General features: G+C 45.2%; 1 protein-coding gene across 1 annotated transcript; it reads left to right on the top strand.

The window, feature by feature from the left end:
- Positions 1-3442: 3442 nt before the first annotated feature.
- On the top strand, positions 3443-20655 carry LOC120645943 (laccase-15-like). Its single transcript, XM_039922643.1, has 6 exons — positions 3443-3553; positions 5603-5754; positions 5981-6228; positions 7800-7919; positions 16810-17826; positions 20456-20655. Exons 1-6 carry the CDS (start codon positions 3443-3445, stop codon positions 20653-20655), a joined length of 1848 nt encoding a protein of 615 aa, XP_039778577.1.
- The last annotated feature ends 394 nt before the right edge of the window (positions 20656-21049 follow it).

The following is a 21049-nucleotide window of genomic DNA, read 5'->3' as shown; positions in this document are numbered from 1 at the left end:
TTTGTACATTGTGTGCTGCACATCGGGTTTGTGCCCCATTTGGACCTACATGAGAGACCACGCAAACTTAATTAATTGTATACTGATTCAGTCATCAGCACTACAAATGCTTTCAAAATTTTTAATACGTGATGAAATTAAGCTTCCTTGAAAAAAAATCATTTGTGGTTAAATAAATAAAGTTTGATAGATAGGTCATTTCCAGGATCCATTGGTCAATTAATGGTGCCAGAAATGAACCATTTACAGAACCGATCATGCATGCATGTAGCACCAAAGCTCGGTCCTGGATTTCTTTTTTCACCAGCCCTGGAGCCGCATTCTAACACCATATTAGAGAAAACAGTTCAACATAGGATGCAAATTTTTTTTATAGGAGAAGTCTATTTTCCACCCTCGAACTAGCTCAGTAGTCCGATTGTCAACTTTCAACTACAAAACTGGACAGCACAGAGCCATCAAACCCTGCTGTCCAGTTTTCCATTACGACTTACGAGCCATGCACAATACAGTAAGAGTTTTTACCGCCCGTGGATTTAAACTGAGTATATGGTATTTGCTCAGTAGTAAACTATACTGTGGACAAATCAAATACAAAGCATGGGTGGCTGATGAATAAATTCGATATACAGATCATTACAGAAAAGCAGTTGAATCCTAGGGATGGAGTATGTTTACTTTGTACTGAAAGCTGGTATATATGCACTGTACTGAATCCCGTCTTCTGGACGGCACTTTCTCTGAATGTCAACCCACAATGAGAGATGCATAGCGTTGCGCGGACGTACAACGGATGCAAAGACCAGGTGCTACTGGTTGAGGTTTGCGCAAACTATAAACTAATCACATGCTAAAAAGGTAGATGTGTTTTTTAGTCCTTGTGATTCCCATTTGTTTCAACTTTCAACCACATATATTAATTTAGCGTGAGATACAAGAGACCTAAATTAGTCAGATTTGTGGATAATTCCAATAAAAGCTGCGTAATCACTTTTGGAGGTCAGCGTAATGAACTCTCTAATCCTCCGGTTCGTGCAGGCGTGCGATACAAGAATTTCGTCTATACGGGTGAAGATTATTGATTGGACCAAAAGAAACTTTGTAGCAAATAATAATATCATATATAAACTTTTTGGAGAATAAACTTGCTGGCATGATGCGAAGGAACTCCAAGTTCAGATATCTTTTTTGAATTTTTGATAACGTTGAAATATTGACCACATCACGGACAAACCACGTGCAGGTACACTTGCCTGATCAGCAGCAAATTGGGAGAGGTAGCTTTTACCACACCCATGTAGCGAACATACACACAAAATTTTAACCGTCAGCTTGTTCATGAAAAGAAGATGCATAGAACTTGCCTCTTGCGTTTGTCCTATCGCGAGAGATTCCACGGCGAGTGAACAGCAAGATCTCGTCGAGTGATGTTTGCAAAAAAAAAAAGGATTCGAGAAAATATGAGGTGAGATTTCAGTTTGTGAGCGAGGGTCCTCTAGAGAATTTATAAGACTGCCTATCCTTGTGGACTTGGTAAAATTTATATTCGATTCACCAGCCTTATGTGAATCTAGCCTTTCAACCCATGATCCCGCATGGGCTAATTAAAATTAATTTAAAAATAATTAAGGCTTATAGATAATAATAATTATTATTATTTAGCACATGTCCTCTTTTATCTATTAAATATTCTAACACATACTTTAAAGTAGAAACATATCGGGTGCAAACCAATCCCTTTGTGCAAACCGTGCAAACTTCAATCTAGGCCACCATATTATAACATCCAAGGGGCTTGGGGGATTGGATAATTTTATAATTAATCGCCCCGCTCTAATCATATTTTTGCAAATCCCCCTCCCACTCTCCCTGTGCACCCCCTTCTGTTGATCCGGTGGCCCATTAGAATTCTGATGATTCGTTCGTGTTCCAATTATAATTCCAGTTGATGGACAAAGAAATAGCACCAATTCTACATGGTTTCAGACTTTCTGTTCTTCCAAGTCCACCTGTCAACGAAATGTGGCGGACCAAAAGTCAATGCACCGCAGAAATAGTCTACTAGATAATTTATATACAAATTTATGGGTTCATTTGTTCTATTTTTATAATAGCATAGGCGGATAATTTAAATGAAGATTAGAGGTTACTTTAGATTTTTTTATAATGGTACAAATGGGTTATATTGTTTATAATGGTAAAGGTGGGTTAGTTTAGTCTATTTTCATAATAACAGATGTGGTAATTTATTAGGAAAGATAACAGATCTAATGACTTATATTACAGTGTTCTCATATTGATGGCAGGATGTTTCTAATTTTTTAATTTCTAGGATTTTTTTATAGCATCCATCTAGGATTCTAGATGGATTCATGAGGAGGCTTCGAAAGGAAGCTCCAATTAGTAATAGTAATTATTTATCTGACTCTCTCTTTCATTCTATTAAATATTCTAACACATACTCTAAAAATATATTTATCATTAATTATCTACATGCAATAGATTTCATTTTGCATTACACCTCCATGTGTGTTTGATATATATTTAATTGAACTATGAATTTGTTTGTGAATTGGTATTCTTATATCTTCCACAATGCATGAATACATGGTGACATATATCGTGAACTATACTTTTTATAAATAATAACATAAATAATACATTAATAATGGTAGAAATAATAATTTATATTTTTATATTGGGGCATTTTAATATTTTATTATAATTATATAATTTAGATTCAAATTTAGGATTATTTTAACTTTTAATACTGATATAACTGGACGGGATCAGCAGATGGATCGATGAAGGCTAGATTGCAAAAATAAATAAAAATTCTCCTCAATTTATATTAAGCTAATAATGACAATCCTGCTGCTTCTAATGAATGGCTGTTGGATTTTTTCTAGATTACATATACATATTACCAAGTGGTAGTATCGTGTGCTGTAAAAGAGGCCCTTTTTTATATTACACAGTACAACTTAGATATTCACAACGCACGCACACACACCTTTATAAAAATCACGTACGCAAATCCTATTCTATGAGCATTTTTGAAGACTGAGCCGGCAAATTCTCGATTAGAAGAGATCTTTTTTTAATAACCATGCTGATGGAGCTGTTTGTTTAAACCAAGTTTGTGGACAAGCATCATGTGGTAGTGATCAAAACGAGTCGAAGACCATGTGGCTAGTGAGGTACGCAAAAAATTAAGACGATGATGCGGGTTGGTAGGGTGACACACACACTTAATTCTGTGTGATCTCCGTCAACGCTCATGCACTATCTTCTATACATCTAAAACTCGTCCAAGATGGCCACTTGCCTAACTAAAAGTAACGCATCCACGATGGCTTATAGATCACAACAACTTCATTGTAGGATATATCATCGCTGAGGAGAAACCAGCCAGATTACCATGTTGTGAACTATGACGAGTATGGGTGTCCCTGTGGTGGCTGCGGTGGCCGCCGCCGCGGCCATCATCTTCTTCGCCTTCACAGCAGGTCAGCCAGCAGCCATGGCCGCCATTGTCGAACACACCTTCATTGTAAGCATGACGAAGTTCCATGTCTTTGATCAATTTATGTAAGGCAAACGGACACTACTACAAAAACGTTGATTTGTCCCGGTTGGGAAACCCCTGTTGTCCCGGTTTCACACACATATATATATATATATATATATATATATATATATATATATATATATACACATATCTATACATGTGAATTCCTTTACATATGAAAATGTATAGGACCAATATTATATAAATATATATATACACATATATATTATTGGAGTGCTTATATATATAATACAAACATACTCCATCATATTTGCATAAGTATATTCGTTCTTAATTACATAGTAGAATTCGTCTTTTGGAAATTTAATACATACATACTCATAAATAGAAATTTAATACATAGACACACATATATATTTACATAGGTATATTCGTTCTTAATTATATATATACGCGTATATTGTCATATTTGCTGTGATTGTCAATATTAGATATTCCATCATAGTAGAATTCGTCTTTTGGATCGAGGACTTGCTCAACAATAAATCCGGAGAATTGTTCTTGAATCGCCATAATCTTTTCCTCCGGTATGAGTTTATCGCGCATCTCCCCGACCTATGGAAAAAATGGATAATTAATTTCGACTAATTAAAATACGAGTTCAAATATTAACAAGTTTTTTACTTACTTCCTCCTCCCAATCTGTCCAGCCCTTTGGAGGACCTACCAGACCATGGATGTTCTCGCATACATAGTATGCGCACAATACAATGCCTTATTTCTGCCTCATACACTTTAAGAGAGAAGAAATTATTAGGTATTTACATGAATATATAATAAAACTAATGAATCGTGCAACGAATCATCCAAGTGCGTACCGCAAAATCTGTCTTGATCTTCAATTCCTTGTCAAATTTGCCTGGATGATTTTTAGCGAATTCTTTCCAAACCCTGTGCATGATTAGAACAATTATAGTCAAGTAACAAAGTGATTCAAATTATCGGTCATCGATGGAGTAGTGGTAGAATTACTTTTTCATCATGTTAAGAAGATTTTCGTATTGTTCTGGAGGAGTAGTGCGTCAAATGCTGTCTTCTTATCAATCGGAAGTGCTGGTGATGTGACCAACCGATTTGCGACGTCCTTATAGCGCATCGTGTATCCCCGAAAGGTAGTGCCATCACCGTTGGATGGAGATTAACGACGTATACTTGTTTCGAAATAAAGATTTTTTTAGCTTCTAGATGGTTTCAATGTGAGCCTGATTAAATACATCACTGGAGTGTCAAAATAATCCATTCATAATACAAAAAATTCTAATATACTCATTTCATTAATTCATTCATGAATAAAAAAATCAACTATCCACAATATGGTCATATATACAAGTACATCACATGAAGTGTCTACACTCATTCTAAATTTTTTTACTATCCACATACTCATCTAAATCTAAAAGAAAATCACACCTACATATGCAATCTAGCTAAATGTCCAAGAAATGAGCTAGTTACACATTTTCTCTATTTCTAAAGCATGAAAGGAGCTATACAAGCCAAGGAAGAAGAGAAAAACAAGCCCCAAACCTTTAGCGCCGATGGATGGACGGGGAATCAAAGATCTTCACAAATGTTGTGAAGAAATGAGCAAGAACTCCTCTATCCCGAGCCAAGAACAGCAAGAAAACAAGTGAGCTGAATGGCTCGGGCTGGGGAGAGGGAAGGGGATAAGGGGCCCAAGGTCTTTTGTCCCGGTTGGAGGCACCAACCAGGACAAAAGAGGGGACTTTTGTCCCGGTTGGTGGTTCCAACCGGGACAAAAGGCTACGCAGGCCTTTTGTCCCGGTTGGAACCACCCACCGGGACAAAAGGCCCCCCTTTGTTCCGGTTGGTGTCTCCAACCGGGACAAAAGGCCCCTGTCCCCCCGCTGGCCCGGCTAGCCGTTGGACCCGGGACAAAAGCCACCTATTGTCCCAGGCCCAAAGGCTGCCGGGACAAATGGTCTGGAACAAAGGCCTGTTTTGTAGTAGTGGGAAGAATATGTTTGCAAGCTTTAAATGTTTGTGTAGGTGAGCCAGGTGAATATGACGCGCTCGTGCAAGGAGACGCTGGTGACCGTGGTGAACGGGCAGCTCCCGGGGCCGTCGATTGAGGTCACTGAGGGAGACTCGTTGTCCGTTCATGTCGTCAACAAGTCACCCTACAACATCACAATCCATTGGTAACGAAATTAGTGCCTTAATTATAAATCCTTCATTTATTTCTTCTATGCACAAAGGCATCCCACTACCAATTACAGTTGTGTAAATTTTCACTACCTTGTCTAAAGACAGCATACAAACTTTCACTACTTGTTGAACTGGTCAGTACTCCGTCCAGTCCTTGAACTACAGGGTCGATCATGTGCGTAAGATGCTGATCATGTCCAGTCCTTGAACTATATATAGGCATGGAGTGAAGCAGCGGCTTAGCTGTTGGGCTGACGGAGTGCCGATGATCACCCAATGCCCCATCCGTCCGGACCACAACTTCACCTATCGATTCGACGTGGCCGGGCAGGAAGGCACACTATTGTGGCACGCTCACGTTGGATGCTTCAGGGCAACCCTGCACGGCGCCCTCATCATCCGGCCGAGACAAGGAGCGAGCTCGTATCCATTCCCAAAGCCGCATCTGGAGATCCCCATGATCTTAGGTTCGTGAATTATTGTATGAAATTTCTTAACAGCAGGGCATGGTTTTTCATGTCAGCAGATGCACCATGCTCTGAACTGAACATTGGATTATTGTGCTCGTTTGTAACGAACATGGCACCATTTATGCCATTTCGAGTGATTTTAGTAATCGTATGACAACACAATCAATGGGACTAATGGTTTTGTTGAGTGAACATTTCTAGATTCCAGTGATGATGTAAAAAGGCCTTACAACCAAAACACGAAGAAAGAACTCAAAGAAACGCTGAATTGGACGAGTTCTACTGAAATCAGTAGCACCGGAAGAAACGATGGCTACAACATCGGTGCATCCGATGGTTGTCAGAAGATCCGGCGTCCTGGCTTTGGCACAAGCCTGTGCGCCTCTGGAGATCAAGTGAAGAAAGAAGCGAAGCACCGGATGAATCGACGGTGTCAAGAGAGGCATCGGTGCATTCAACGTACTATGTTCCAGAGACATTGTCAAGCGTGCAGCAGCCAAGCTTTCAGCACCGGTTGAACCGGTGGTGCGTCGGAGCAAGGCGTTGGTGCAATGATGTCAGCAAAGGCAACGGCTACAAGATGATCAAGAGTCACCAGTTGAACCGACACCATAGCATCGGTTGAACCGATGGGTGCCAACTCAGCTGCAGAAGGGTCAGAGAAGCCAACGGCTAGTTTTAGCCTGTGAGTGACCGGAAGAACCAATGCAGAAGCACCAGAAGTTCTGATGCCCACGCAGAAAAGCTGCTAACGGCTACAAACGGCTAGTTTGAGTTGGTGGCATATATATATGTGCTCCCCCGGCCATTTGAATTTTGATAAAGTTGCTGGACATCCCACACACACCTAAGAACACCTACAAGCCATCCAAGAGCATAAAGATAAAATCCTTAGTCCTTAGCACAAGCTTTGTGAGTGTTAGTGCAAGGTTAGCTCTTAAGTGAGTGATCAAGCAAGGTTTAGATCCTTGTGTTGTGGTTCTAGAGTGAACCAAAGTTGTATCTCGGTGCGCCGGCCTCCTTGGAGTTTTGGTGGCTCGCCGGTAAGTCAACGACCCTCCGGCTTGGTTTAGAGCGGCGTCGACATCATTGTGCGGGGGACGGAGACCCCTCCTTCATGGGCAATCTCCCTTAGTGAAGATCGGGATCAAGGTGACCGTGATTGTGGTCACGAAAGAGACTTGATTGCCGGGAAACGATACTCTTAGTGAGTGCACAACGTGGACGTAGGGGCGCCTTTGTGGTAATCCGAACCACGGGATAAATTCTCGTGTCGAGAGTTCGCTTCCTCTCATCCCTCTCCTTAAGCTTCCGCATTTCATATTGCAACTTGTGTGCCTTTACTTTCTTAGTGTAGTATCTTGCTAGGATTGGTTATAGGTTGCAAAACTCTTTTGGGATGAGGGTTTCACTCTAAGGTGAACCGTAGTTGCACATCTAGATAACTTGTTTTAGTTTAAGTTTTGTACAAACTAGTTGGAGCCATAGGTTAAAGTTTTTAGAATGCCCAATTCATCCCCTCCCCCTCTTAGGCTAGAGCACCCGATTGCTTTCATCGTTGACACCAGGGGAGTGGTGGGACATGGATCTTGTAAAGTTGGACAGGAACATGGTGGGAGGTGACTTTCTTGATAACCCAACTGCAATGACCATAAACGGCCAGCTTGGAGCTCCCTTCAATTGCTCTGGTAATTGATTTCATACCTTTTATTTGACAACCAAAGCCGCCATTATTCCTTCTTTATTAATTACTAATTGATCATATTGTTGACAGCCAAATTTGGCATCTGATGAGGTCGACCGGTCGGGCCGAGCGGTCAGACCGGTCAGGTCTGTACAGTCCGAGTAGAATTAGATTTTTTGTAAAGAGTCCTCATGTAATCCTACTCGTGAAGGGGTACGTCTTCCCCGGCCTATAAATATAAAGGCTAAGGCCGATTGAGGTTATTCCCAATCGAATCAATACAAAAAATCGCATTACTTTTATCTCTCAAACCCTAGCCTTTTCCAACCCTAGATTGCTTTCTTCCTTCGTCCCGGCGGCGTTTGAAGACGTTCTGAGTGGCCTGCCGACCTCAGAGCAACCATACGATCACGAGCTCCGACGGGGTCCCTCCCGAGCTCGCTGTTATAGGTTTCCAGCAAGCCCCTGCCTGCACCGGTTAGACCGGTCGGCGAAACCGGTCCGCCCAGGGTTTCGCAGGCGTTGATCGTTTTGACGATCGTTCGCGTGTTCTAGCGCATTCGAGTGTGTTGGCGCGATTTTGTGTCAACATACTTTTTGGCGACTCCGCTGGGGAAAGATTAATCTGGTTTTAAAACCGATCTGATCTACTCCCTGAAGAAGATGGGCTCTTCAGAAATCAACAAAGAAAACATCATCACGGCTACCATGGAGGAGCTCACCGAGGAGGAACGCAAGGCTTACCTTCTTGTGGAGGAGCACGTCAAGGCACAATTCTTGAAGGGCTTCAAGAAGGATCGTGGTGGCCTCGTCAAAAGGGTGGAGGAGTTCGTGCTGCCGTCTCTCAAGCTTAACCAGGATAAGATTGAAGAGATCCCCAATGTAAGCCTTTCTCCATCTGATATGTTTGATAGGATGTCATCTTTAATGGATCAGAAGATTATTGCTGCACAAGCTGCCACAGGTGACATGTTAGTTAAATTGAGTACTGATGTTGATGCGTTTAAAGGTAAACAACCTATGTCAGATCCTAACTCATCAGATCCGGGTTCGGCTACCCTTGAGTTCACATCTGAACCACTTTATGGTATGCCGCCGAACTCGTTTTCAGGGCAAACCCCGCCACCATCGACCGTGCGCACAGCACCGGTCGGACCGGTCCCACAGACCGGTCAGACCGGTTACCAAACCGGTCAGACCGGTTACTCAGTGCCGTCGCCGACGCCTCTCGAGACAATTCCAGGTTCGGCTGCCCCTAGCCGAACTAATGAATTGTCACTTTATACACTGCCCCGCATTGGTGCTGTAGCGGGAGTATCGCAGGGATCTGGACCTAATCAAGGACCGATCCCAACTTTGTTACAGACGATGGCACATGGAAATCCTAATGCACATCAGTTTTCTGAGTTCTATACCAGCCAGCACTATCAAGCCGATCTTCTTAAGTTCAAAGAGGATCTGGCAAATGCGATTAAGAATAAGCTTGGGGTTGATATGGGTACTACATGTTTATATCAAAAACCTTACCCCGTTGAGTTTGATTTCACTCCTTTTCCTGCTGGTTGGCATATTCCTGAGTTTACTAAATTTAATGGTGATGATTCTCGTACAACTTGGGAACATGTTAGTCAATATGTATTGCAGTTAGGGGAAGCTGGTTTTAATGATGCTTTACGTGTGCGTTTATTTTCTTTATCTTTGACTGGAACAACTTTCTCTTGGTTTTCTTCACTTGCTCCTAACTCTATTCGCAATTGGGCTCAATTGGAGCGTAAATTTCATGATCACTTCTTTAGTGGGGAAACCGAAGCGAAATTGTTGGATTTAACATCGATTAGGCAAGGACGTGATGAATCTTCTTCGGATTATTTCAAAAGATTTAAAGAGATTAAAAATCGGTGTTTTAGTTTGACAATTTCCGAAAAAGATTTGGCGGATTTGGCATTTAATGGTTTGCGTTCTTATTTGAAAGAGAAACTTGAGGGCTTTGAATATCATACCGTGAATTTCTTGCAAGTCAAAGTCATGGGTTTAGAATTTAAACTTAAAAATGCCAAAGATACTTTCAAGCCTCATCGGTCCAACACACACATTCTTGATCATGATTCGGATGTTTCGGACGATGATAGTAAGGAAGTATATGCCGCCGAATTTGTTTGGCCATCAAAGGCCAAACCCGGTTCGGTTCCGTCTCTCAAGCCGATTCAAAAGAATCGGCAGGAGGAGCCGAAGTTTACTTTTGATGTTTCTATGTGTGATCGGATTTTTGATGAATTGCTTAAAAATGGTAACATCCGATTATCGCATGCTATTCCATTTCCCAACGAGCTTAGACGACATGCATATTGTAAGTGGCATAACTCTACATCTCATGCTCCTAACGATTGTAATGTTTTTCGTCGACAGGTACAATCGGCCATTAATGAAGGACGATTGGTACTTTCCGAGATGCAGATTGACAAAGCTCCTTTCCCTGTTCATACGCTGGAATTGAACAATCCAAAGGTGCTCATTCGGCCGGAACAAGCCGAAGGAGCTAAGGGAAAGCATGTTGTCATCGGTGATCCAAGACCGATGAACACAAGTGACAAGATCCTTGCCCGAGAAGTTATCAAAGAGAAAACTGATGATGGCAAGAGTACTTTGAAGATCATTGTCAGAAATCCCAGACTCGGGGGGCAAGGGAGTTCTCCATCAGAAAATCGGTCTGCTGATCAGGCACGACCGGTCAGACCGGTGTCTGAGACCGGTCCGACCGGTCAGACCGCCCTGGTGACCGTCCCCGGACCTTCAAGCCGAAACGTCCGGAAGTGGGTACTTGGAAGACCAACGAAGTGAAGGTGCAGGGAAGAACTGCTAATCAAAAGCCCACCTTCAACCAGTTGTTGAACAAGTATACAAAGGCCGTTCAAAACGATCGGCCGTTAAAAAAGAGACCGCATTCACCGCCGCGTCAAGATCGTCCAGCGTCCCCAAGAAGGGAATCCAGCAGGCACAGAGGTGATGTTGTCACGTTATATCCTCCTTAAGATGTATGCTACCATGCCATGGATGCCACCGGCTTCAAATGCAACAAATCCGGCATGGGAACATGGGGGGATATGGATGCAGTGTTTCCCGATGCCTTATCCTCCACATTATCAAGGGGAAAGCTCCAGGATGCCAGTGCATGACCGATTGGGACCACGCCAATCCGGTCCAGGGCAGCAGGTTACACCGGTCAGACCGGTACACACTGACCGGTCAGACCGGTCTCATCAGAAGCCGGGTCAAGCTCCTGTTCCAAGGTTTGAATATCGCGTCAAGGAAAAGAGGGGGGAGCAGAAGACCGTGGTTGATTCAGAAAAGCCCAAAGCCGATGTTATTCAAATCGGTGAAATCGAAGTGCCCATAAGAGATACAGGCAAGAAACCGATGGATATAGATGCATCGGTTGACGTTCCTTCGCAAAAGCCGGTCGTGGCCAATGATCATGAGGCTGGTAGCAGCAAAAGCACAGCGGATAAGTACCATCAGCCTAGATGGTGTCCTTCGGGATTAACTCATACTCAAAAAAGGAAATTGCAGCGCCTCCGCAGCAAAGAAAAGAAGGAACAGGAGAAGGAGAAGATGAGGGATGAGGAATTCAACAGATACAGACCTATGTTCCCTCAAAACAGGGTGTGGAAAGCTAAGGCAGCTGACCAGCCAGACAGATCGGTCGGATCGCCATAGCCTGCTGGTCAGACCGGTCATGAGGACCGGTCAGACCGCTCTGACCAACCGGTCAGACCGGTCGAGCCCAGTGCAGAGGTAACGGCCGAATCGGTGCCGCCCGTTTCGGTTCCTTCTGTTGATGAAGCCCCAAAAGTTCCTCCGACAGCTGAAGACGAGGAATTGGTACACTACGAAGTGTCTCCAGAGCACACCAATATGGAGATCAATGTGGTGCACTTATCTTCGGATTACTTCGTGGTTCCGGAGGAGGATTTGGCTCATCTTCAGTTCGGGCCCCGTGAAGCTGTGTTCCAGAAGCCAAGCGAAGAGGACAATCATTTGAAGGCTCTTTATATGAGGGGACACATCAACGGGAAGCCGGTGACTCGCATGCTAATAGATGGTGGGGCCATTGTAAATCTTATGCCCTACTCGCTGTACAAGAAGCTCGGTGGCCAAGACGAAGACCTGATCAAGACGAACATGACCGTCAGTGGTGTTGGAGGGAGCGAGCCCCTTAGCGCCAAAGGAGTTGCTTCCATGGAGCTCACTATTGGAAGTAAGACGCTTGCTATAGCTTTCTTCATCGCAGAAGTGCAAGGTAATTACAATTTGATTCTTGGGAGGGATTGGATTCATGCAAATCAGTGTGTTCCTTCTACCTTGCATCAGTTACTCGTTCAGTGGATCGGCGATGAGGTTGAGATTGTCCATGGGGACACTTCATCCTTTGTTGCTTTAGCCGATTCGGTTTCCATTAGTGCACACGACAACGTCAAGTGTTTATCGGGCGTGGATCTGTCCGATTATGATTTGATCAGTTGCACTAAGGATGGTTTTGTTTCTGCTGTGCTAAAGCCGATGAATAATCGGCTAAATCATTTAATGTAAATCAGATGAGTACAACAGAAATTCCAGAGGCGACCGGTCAGACCGCCAGTGCCGACCGGTCAGACCGGTCCTGTCTCGTTCGGCGCACAGGGCCTACCGGTCAGACCGGACACCCCGACTGGTCAGACCGGTCCAACGCAGAATGGCTACAGCCGAGGCTAGATCAATATCGGGCGCGTACGAACGATATGTGTGAAGCCATTGAAGATTCTGGTGATCTAGATAAGCTGGGACAAGGGTTTACATCGGCCGATCCTTTAGAAAAGGTAGACATTGGTGATGGAACTATTCCTAGGCCGACCTTTGTAAACAAAAATTTATCGGCTGAATATAAAGCCGATTTGGTTAATTTATTAAAGGAATATGTTGATTGTTTTGCTTGGGAGTATCATGAAATGCCTGGTTTGAGTCGTGATCTTGTTGAGCATCGTTTGCCAATTAAAGCCGGTTTTAGACCTTATAAACAACCGGTTAGGCGTTTCAATCCCATTATTTATGACCGAATTAAAACTGAAATTAATCGTTTACTTGATGCTGGATTTATTCGGTCTTGTCGTTATGCTGATTGGATCTCTAATATTGTGCCTGTTGAGAAAAAGGATTCGGGGAAGATTAGAGTGTGCATTGATTTTAGAGATCTTAATAAAGCTACTCCCAAAGATGAACATCCTATGCCTATAGCCGATATGTTGATTAATGAGGCTTTCGGACATCGTGTTATTAGTTTTCAGATGGTAACGCCGGTTATAATCAAATATTTATGGCCGAAGAAGATATATCTAAAACGGACTTTAGATGTCCGGGATTTGTCGGCTTATTTGAGTGGGTGGTTATGACTTTTGGTTTGAAAAATGCGGGTGCTACTTATCAAAGAGCTACGAATTTAATCTTCCATGATTTAATTGGTGTTATTTTGGAAGTGTATATTGATGATATTGTCATGAAATCGGCCGGTTTAGATCATCATTTAGCCGATTTAAGGATTGCTCTTGAAAGGATGCGCCTGTATGGTTTAAAGATGAATCCACTCAAATGTGCTTTTGGTGTATCGGCTGGAAAGTTTCTTGGCTTCATTATTCATGAGAAGGGAATAGAGATTGATCCTAAGAGAATTGAAGCCATGAAGAAGGTTGAAGCCCCTACATGCAAGAAAGATTTACAGAAATTCTTGGGCAAGGTAAATTTCTTGAGGAGATTTATATCTAACTTGTCCGGGAAGATCGATGCTTTTACTCCTATTCTTCGGTTAAAAGATGAAACCGAATTTACTTGGGGGGCAAAACAGCAAGAAGCATTTGAGAAGATCAAGATTTATTTGTCTTCACCACCCATACTCAAAGCACCTAGGAGAGGAGTACCTTTCAGACTTTATGTGGCTGCTGAAGACAAGGTTATTGGAGCTGTTTTGACTCAAGTGACCGAAGGGAAGGAGTACATTATTACATATTTGAGCCGACGACTTATTGATGCAGAGACGAGGTATACATTCATTGAGAAGTTATGTTTGTCTCTTTATTATGCTTGTACCAAATTGAGACATTATCTATTATCTAGTACTTGCATAGTAGTATGTCAAACCGATGTGATCAAACATATGTTACAGAAACCGATTTTGAGTGGGAGAATCGGTAAGTGGGCTTATGCTTTGGTTGAGTATGATTTGGCTTGTGAACCTTTAAAATCTATGAGAGGCCAAATTGTAGCGGATTTTATTGTTGAGCATCGGATTAGTGACAAGCATGATTTAAAAGCCAGTTATATTACTTGCACACCATGGAAGTTGTACTTTGATGGATCGGTTTGTGATGATGGTCAAGGGATTGGTGCTGTTCTTATTTCTCCGAATGGTGCTGTTTTTGAATTTTCAAACCGATTGGAAGAAGAGTGCACAAATAACCAAGTTGAATATGAGGCTCTTTTATTTGGCTTGGAATTCTTGCAATCCATGGGCGTGAAGCATGTTGAAGCCTTTGGAGATTCTCTTCTGGTGGTGCAGCAAGTATCTAAGGTATGCCAATGCTATAACGGTTCTCTAAATTCATATCTTCATAAATGCCTTGATATTATTTCCTCCTTCGATGAATTTATTATTAAACATATACCGAGGGAAGAAAATGAAAAGGCAAATACTCTGGCTCAGCAGGCATCTGGTTATAATGTTACGAAAAAATATTTCAACATTCGCAAGCCGATGCACACGAAAGCCGAGTTTCTGGTTCTGGACACACCGGTCCGACTGGTCGGTGATACCGGTCTGACCGCCCAGACCGGTCTGACAGGTCCAGAGACCGGTCTGACCGGTGATGCAGCTGCTAATTCTGATTTGGCCAAAAAAGTTGATTCAATTGTTTCGGCCGAAGCTCAGGATTGGAGGGTCCCTCTTATATCATATTTGAGAGATCCTGGTCGTGGTGCAGAGAGAAATATTCGGCGTTTGGCTTTCAAGTATATTTTAATTGACGACAAACTTTATCGTCGAACTGCCGAAGATTTGCTCCTCAAATGTTTAGACTCGGATCAGGCCCGGATTGCTATGGGTGAGGTTCTTGAAGGTATTTGTGGTACTCATCAATCGGCTCCTAAGATGAAGTGGTTACTTAGAAGAGCCGGTTTTTATTGTCCCACTATGTTATCCGATTGTTTCAAGTACTATAAAGAATGTGAAGAATGTCAGCGGTTTGATGATTTGCAATTGGTGCCTGCTGCGTTGATGCATCCTATTATTAAACCATGGCCGTTCCGAGGTTGGGGGTTGGATTTCATTGGACAAATTAATCCTCCATCTTCAAAGGGGCATCGCTTCGTGTTGGTTGCTACGGATTATTTCACTAAATAGACCGAAGCGGTTCCTTTGAAGAATATGACGCATAAAGAGGTAATTGAGTTTATTACTGAGCATATTATTCATAGATTCGGCATTCCACAAACTTTAACAACGGATCAAGGTACTTCATTTATATCAAAAGAGGTGCGTGCTTTTGCCGAATCTTAGAAGATTAAATTGCTCAATTCATCTCCATACTATGCTCAGGCCAATGGACAGGCCGAGTCTAGTAATAAGATTTTGATCAAACTTGTCAAAAAGAAGATAGGAGAAAATCCTAGGAGGTGGCATGAAGTGTTATCCGAAGCGTTATGGGCTCATCGTATATCTAGACATGGTTCTACTAAGGTTACTCCTTTTGAGCTTGTGTATGGTCAAGAGGCCGTTTTACCCGTTGAGGTAAATCTGGACGCATATAGGTTGGCAAAGCAAAATGACCTCTCCGCGGTTGATTACCATGATTTGATGATGAATAATATCGATGAGGTGACCGACAAGCGTTTGAAGGCTTTGAAGGAGATTGAGAAAGATAAGCTTCGGGTGGCCAGAGCTTACAACAAAAAGGTGAAACTTAAATCTTTTCAGGTTGGGGATCTGGTTTGGAAGACAATTTTGCCTCTTGGGATGAAAAGCAACAAGTTTGGCAAATGGTCGCCAAGTTGGGAGGGTCCATACAAGATTGTCAAAGTTATCTCCGGAAATTCGTATATGATGGGGACTGTGCAAGGTGAACGTCTACCTAGGGCTATCAATGGGAGATATTTGAAGAAATTCTATCCTAGCGTTTGGCAAAGTGCGTGAAGACGAAGACGGCCGGTATTGAATATCGCCCTTAGTCTTATTTTTTTAGAGTTGTATGCCCTGTGTGAAACATGTACATCAAGATAGTTCTTGCTTTTTGGCTTGTGAAACTCACCAAAAAGCAGGGGGGCATATGTTGACAGCCAAATTTGGCATCTGATGAGGTCGACCGGTCTGACCGGTCGGGCCGACCGGTCAGACCGGTCAGGTCTGTACAGTCCGAGTATAATTAGATTTTTTGTAAAGAGTCCTCATGTAATCCTACTCGTGAAGGGGTACGTCTTCCCCGGCCTATAAATATAAAGGCTAAGGCCGATTGAGGTTATTTCCAATCGAATCAATACAAAAAATCGCATTACTTTTATCTCTCAAACCCTAGCCTTTTCCAACCCTAGATTGCTTTCTTCCTTCGTCCCGGCGGCGTTTGAAGACGTTCTGAGTGGCCTGCCGACCTCAGAGCAACCCTACGATCACGAGCTCCGACGGGGTCCCTCCCGAGCTCGCTGTTCTAGGTTTCCAGCGAGCCCCTGCCTGCACCGGTTAGACCGGTCGGCGAAACCGGTCCGCCCAGGGTTTCGCAGGCGTTGATCGTTTTGACGATCGTTCGCGTGTTCTAGCGCATTCGAGTGTGTTGGCACGATTTTGTGTCAACACATATCATTGGAGTGCTTCAACTATGAAGGGATTGTAAAAGATGGCTTCGTGCTGGAGGTGGAGACTGGAATGACCTACCTACTACGAGTAATCAACGCTGCACTCTTCACCGAGTTCTACCTCAAGATCGCCGGACACAAGTTAACGGTGGTTGCCGCCGACGCCAACTACGTCAACCCCTACACCACAGACACCATTGCGATTGCACCCGGCGAGACGCTGGACGTCCTAGTGGTTGCCGACGCGCCTCCTGGCAAGTACTGCATGGTTGCCGTAGCGCTACAGTCGCCGAAGCCTGACCAGCAGCTCCCGTTCTTCATGACGAGCGGCACGGTGCAGTACAGCCACAAGAATGGCACCTCAGGCCACCACAATGTAGCCCCGGTGGTGCCTGACCTGCCTGACCAGCACGACACCATGACCACCTATTACTTCCACGGCAACTTGACCAGCCTACGGCAGCCACAGGTGCCGGTGCACCCTGATGAGTACTTCTTCATCACACTCAGTGACGGCTCTATCTGCCGGCATGGTCGCCAGTCCTGCAAGAGGAGTGGTAGCAATGAATCCATCCTCGCGGTGGCCATGAACAACGTCTCTTTCCAGATCCCTAGATCAGTGGCAGCGCCATTGCTGGAGTCACACTACTACCACCGCAACAACGACACGGCTTCCATTGGGGGAGTGGATCTGTTCATGCTGCCAAACTCGCCGCCGAGGGTGTTCAACTTCACCGACCACTCCCTGGTCCCGGATGGACCCAAGGAGGCGCAGCTGGAGGCGACGGAGAAGAGGATGGTAGGACGGCGGTTCCGGCATGGCACGGCGGTGGAGGTGGTGTTTCAGAACACGGCGTTGATGCAGACCGGCTCCCACCCCATGCACCTACACGGGCACGATATGTTCGTGCTCGCCCAGGACTACGGCATCTACGATGAGGTGAAGGATGTGGCCAAGTACAACCTTGTGGATCCACCGGTCAAGAACACCGTGGTTGTCCCAAGGCTTGGGTGGGTCGCCCTTCGGTTCATCGCAGACAACCCAGGTACACACACACAAACTATGGTCAAGCATTTTCTCAAGGAAAGGTTAGATGACACAACGGCATGCAAAATGTAAACATCATATATTCATGAAATAGAAGGTGTAGATCACTATGCACCTGAGACACGCGTGCATCTGCTAACTGGGACTTAATAGAACCAAGGGCTGTCAAATCCACACCACTTACCATGATCTAGCTAACCAACTGACCGTGTAGCCCATAACGTCTGTTGAAAACATAGAAATTTTTGTGCGGTTTTTGGGCCCGGTTTACCTATAAACAGGGTCAATTCTCTTCTTCTTATTAATATACGCCGAACCGCAAGGTTCAGGATCTTTCGAAAAAAAACATAGAAATTGAATTGAAACACGAAATTTCCACTTGCGTTTTGAGCAACTTAAGTGTTATCCTTTTTAGTTTTTCATGATGATTTAACAGGACAAATTGAAAACAATTTGAATTTATTTTTTTTCGAACAAATTTGGGGGGGGATCCCCACCTACTATTTCATTGATCGAAAGAGCTCCGAGACGGAGCCGTTACAATGACACTTACAAAGATTATCTCGACAAGTCGAGGGAGAACAATGTGAGGTCGGCTAGGCCGAAAAGGGAGAAAATACAAGAGAGGTTACATGGACACATCACAAATTCTAATACAGCTCAAGGGTACACCAAAAGTTTTCTACCAATCGTCCATGGGAGCCGCAACCAAACAACATGCTTGCCAGGTTCACAAGAGCCAAATTGCATCCACCCACCCCTCGCAGCTACGCCGCCCTGTGAGCCACCCTCCTACGATTTGGGAGGGCTCGCCCAACAGAATGGGGCCTAAGACTGGGGGAGACAACTTGACCAGAATGTCGCCGGAAACGACGACCTCCCTTCGAGCTGACAACAACACCAAGAAAGGCACATCCGGGCGCCGCCCACCGCCATCCAACGCCCTTTGAGGGGAGGAAACCCCAAAGGAGGGAGGGCCGGCAAAGGGCGAACTTCACCACCCGGCAATTGGTTTGGAGTCTCCATCAACAAGGAGAGTGCCGACAAAGTAGAGGCGCCAGCAGCGGACACTTGCGGAACCACGGTAGAAACCAACTCAATGGGAGCCGCAACCGAACAACTTGCTTGCCAGGTTCACAAGAGCCAAATTGCATCCACCCACCCCTCGCAGCTACGCCGCCTTGTGAGCCACCCTCCTACAAATTGGGAGGGCTCGCCCAACAGAATGGGGGCTAAGGCTGGGGGAGACAACTTGACCAGAATGTCATCGGAAACGACGACCTCCCTTCGAGCTGACAGCGACACCAAGTAAGGCACATCCGGGCGCCGCCCACCACCATCCAACGCCCTTTGAGGGGAGGAAGCCCCAAAGGAGGGAGGGCCGGCAAAGGACGAACTTCACCACCCGGCAATTGGTTTGGAGTCTCCATCAACAAGGAGATCCCCGACGAAGTAGAGGCGCCAACAGCGGACACATGCGGAGCCACGGTAGAGTCCAATAGAAGCACGAGACGAGGCACATAGGAACGGCCACCATGCTTATACCTCAGCTTGTCTTGAAGAGGAGCAGGTCGATATACGTGACCACCGCGCCAATCGAGTGGAGAGGTGATTGTGGAGGCATAGGGAAGAGGAGGCATGGCGACAGCTCGGGGGGATCCGGTCGCCGGGGACCCGCCGGACCGGGGTGACCAAGCAAATCAGAGCCGCAAGAGCTCCGCACCGGCACCCGCACAGGACCAGGACCACGGCCAGCGCGCCGGAAGCCGGACCACCACGCGGCCCCCGCACAGGACCAGGGCACAGCCAGCACGCCGGCGGCCGAACCACCACGCAGAAGACCTTAGGGGCGCTGGATCCACCCTCCAGAGCACCGGATCTGGCACCCCGAGCTAGCGCCGTCGCCACCCGCAGCTGCTGCACCATGCGACCGACCAGGGCGGTGGCCGACGGCGGACCTCCCCGTTGATGGTAGAACAGGCCCCCGGGAGGCCGGATCAGGCCATAGAGGACAGCACGGAGGGGAGGTCCGCCGCTCACAGATGTCACGATGTTTGCTAGGTTGTGGCCGTCCCCTTGCTGCGCCCCAGCAGCGCGCAGCCGTGGGAGCCGCCACAGCCGCGCCCCACCGGCCACCAGGCCGCGGACGCCGCCGCCGCAGCGCCCCAGCCATGCGCAACTGCGGGGAGACGCGGCAGTCGTGCCCCTCCGGCAGCCCAGGCGCGGACGCCCCCCAAGCCGATCTGCGAGGGGCATGCTCCAACGACCCGGGAGGCACCGGATCTGCGGCCATCGGCGCCGGATCTGCGGAGGACGGCGCCGGCCACCAACCGGCATGCCACCACCAGCAAGAAGAGAGAAGGGAGAAGGGGAAGGTTGTGGAAGAGGGAGAACTTCAACGGAAGGGGGGGGGGGGGGCGAAGTGCCCGCCGCCGCCCTCATCACGGCCGAGTGGACTTCCACCGGTGAGCTCCGGCTGCGGCGAGGCGGAGGGGAGGAAGGAGGGGGCGCTCGGGGTGGGGGAGCGGGTTCTAGTGCAATAATCTGCAGCTTTATTTGTTTATGTTCTCATGTTGTTGTTAAAAGTTTGAGAGATCTTATGTATTCTCTTTTATGCTACGTTACAGGAGTGTGGTACGTGCATTGTCACTTTGATTTTCATGACACCAGGGGCATGGCTGCTGTGTTCATCGTAGAGGATGGACCTACGGTGGCTTCAATTCTTCCACCACCACCTGATGATCTTCCAAAGTGTAACCATGACGATGATGGCGTTTTCAATGAATTAGAACCCTACGAAGGAAAAGATGGTGTCTCGCAAAGTTAAAACAGTACTGTATAAAATAATTTTTTGTAAGAGAATTTTTTTTAAAATTTAAGGTTTTTACATCGAGTATATACAAGTTCCTCGAACTATGACATTTCCGATTTCTGCATTACAAGGATACACATATAGCTACAATAAAGTTAGAAAAAAAATGAAGAACCAATTCGCTAATGACAATCAGTCCGCATACTAATATATATAGTGTATTCAATTATTCAAATGATTTTGGCATAGCTAAGAAAAATATTGTAATTAAGGAGTTTTTTGCGCATACATGAAGAGAGGGTTTCTGATTATTTTATTATTAGGAAGAATTATCATCTTAAATTCATTTATGGGGAAAAAGTTTCGGCAGAGATACAGTCGATGCAAAAAAAATATTTTATTCCCGAGG

The sequence above is a fragment of the Panicum virgatum genome, chromosome 8K, assembly GCF_016808335.1.
Source record: "Panicum virgatum strain AP13 chromosome 8K, P.virgatum_v5, whole genome shotgun sequence".
Classification (NCBI taxonomy): Eukaryota; Viridiplantae; Streptophyta; class Magnoliopsida; order Poales; family Poaceae; genus Panicum; species Panicum virgatum.
The sequence above is the reverse complement of the archived record's forward strand: the minus strand, read 5'-3'. Positions and strand labels throughout refer to the sequence as shown.

Excerpts from the sequence above, each read along its gene's own strand:
- LOC120645943 (XM_039922643.1), top strand. The coding sequence starts at position 3,443 with ATGGGTGTCCCTGTGGTGGCTGCGGTGGCCGCCGCCGCGGCCATCATC. Across the intron at positions 3,554-5,602 it reads TTGTCGAACACACCTTCATT|GTGAGCCAGGTGAATATGAC; the intron begins GTAAGCATGACG and ends ATGTTTGTGTAG. Across the intron at positions 17,827-20,455 it reads GTTCATCGCAGACAACCCAG|GAGTGTGGTACGTGCATTGT; the intron begins GTACACACACAC and ends GCTACGTTACAG.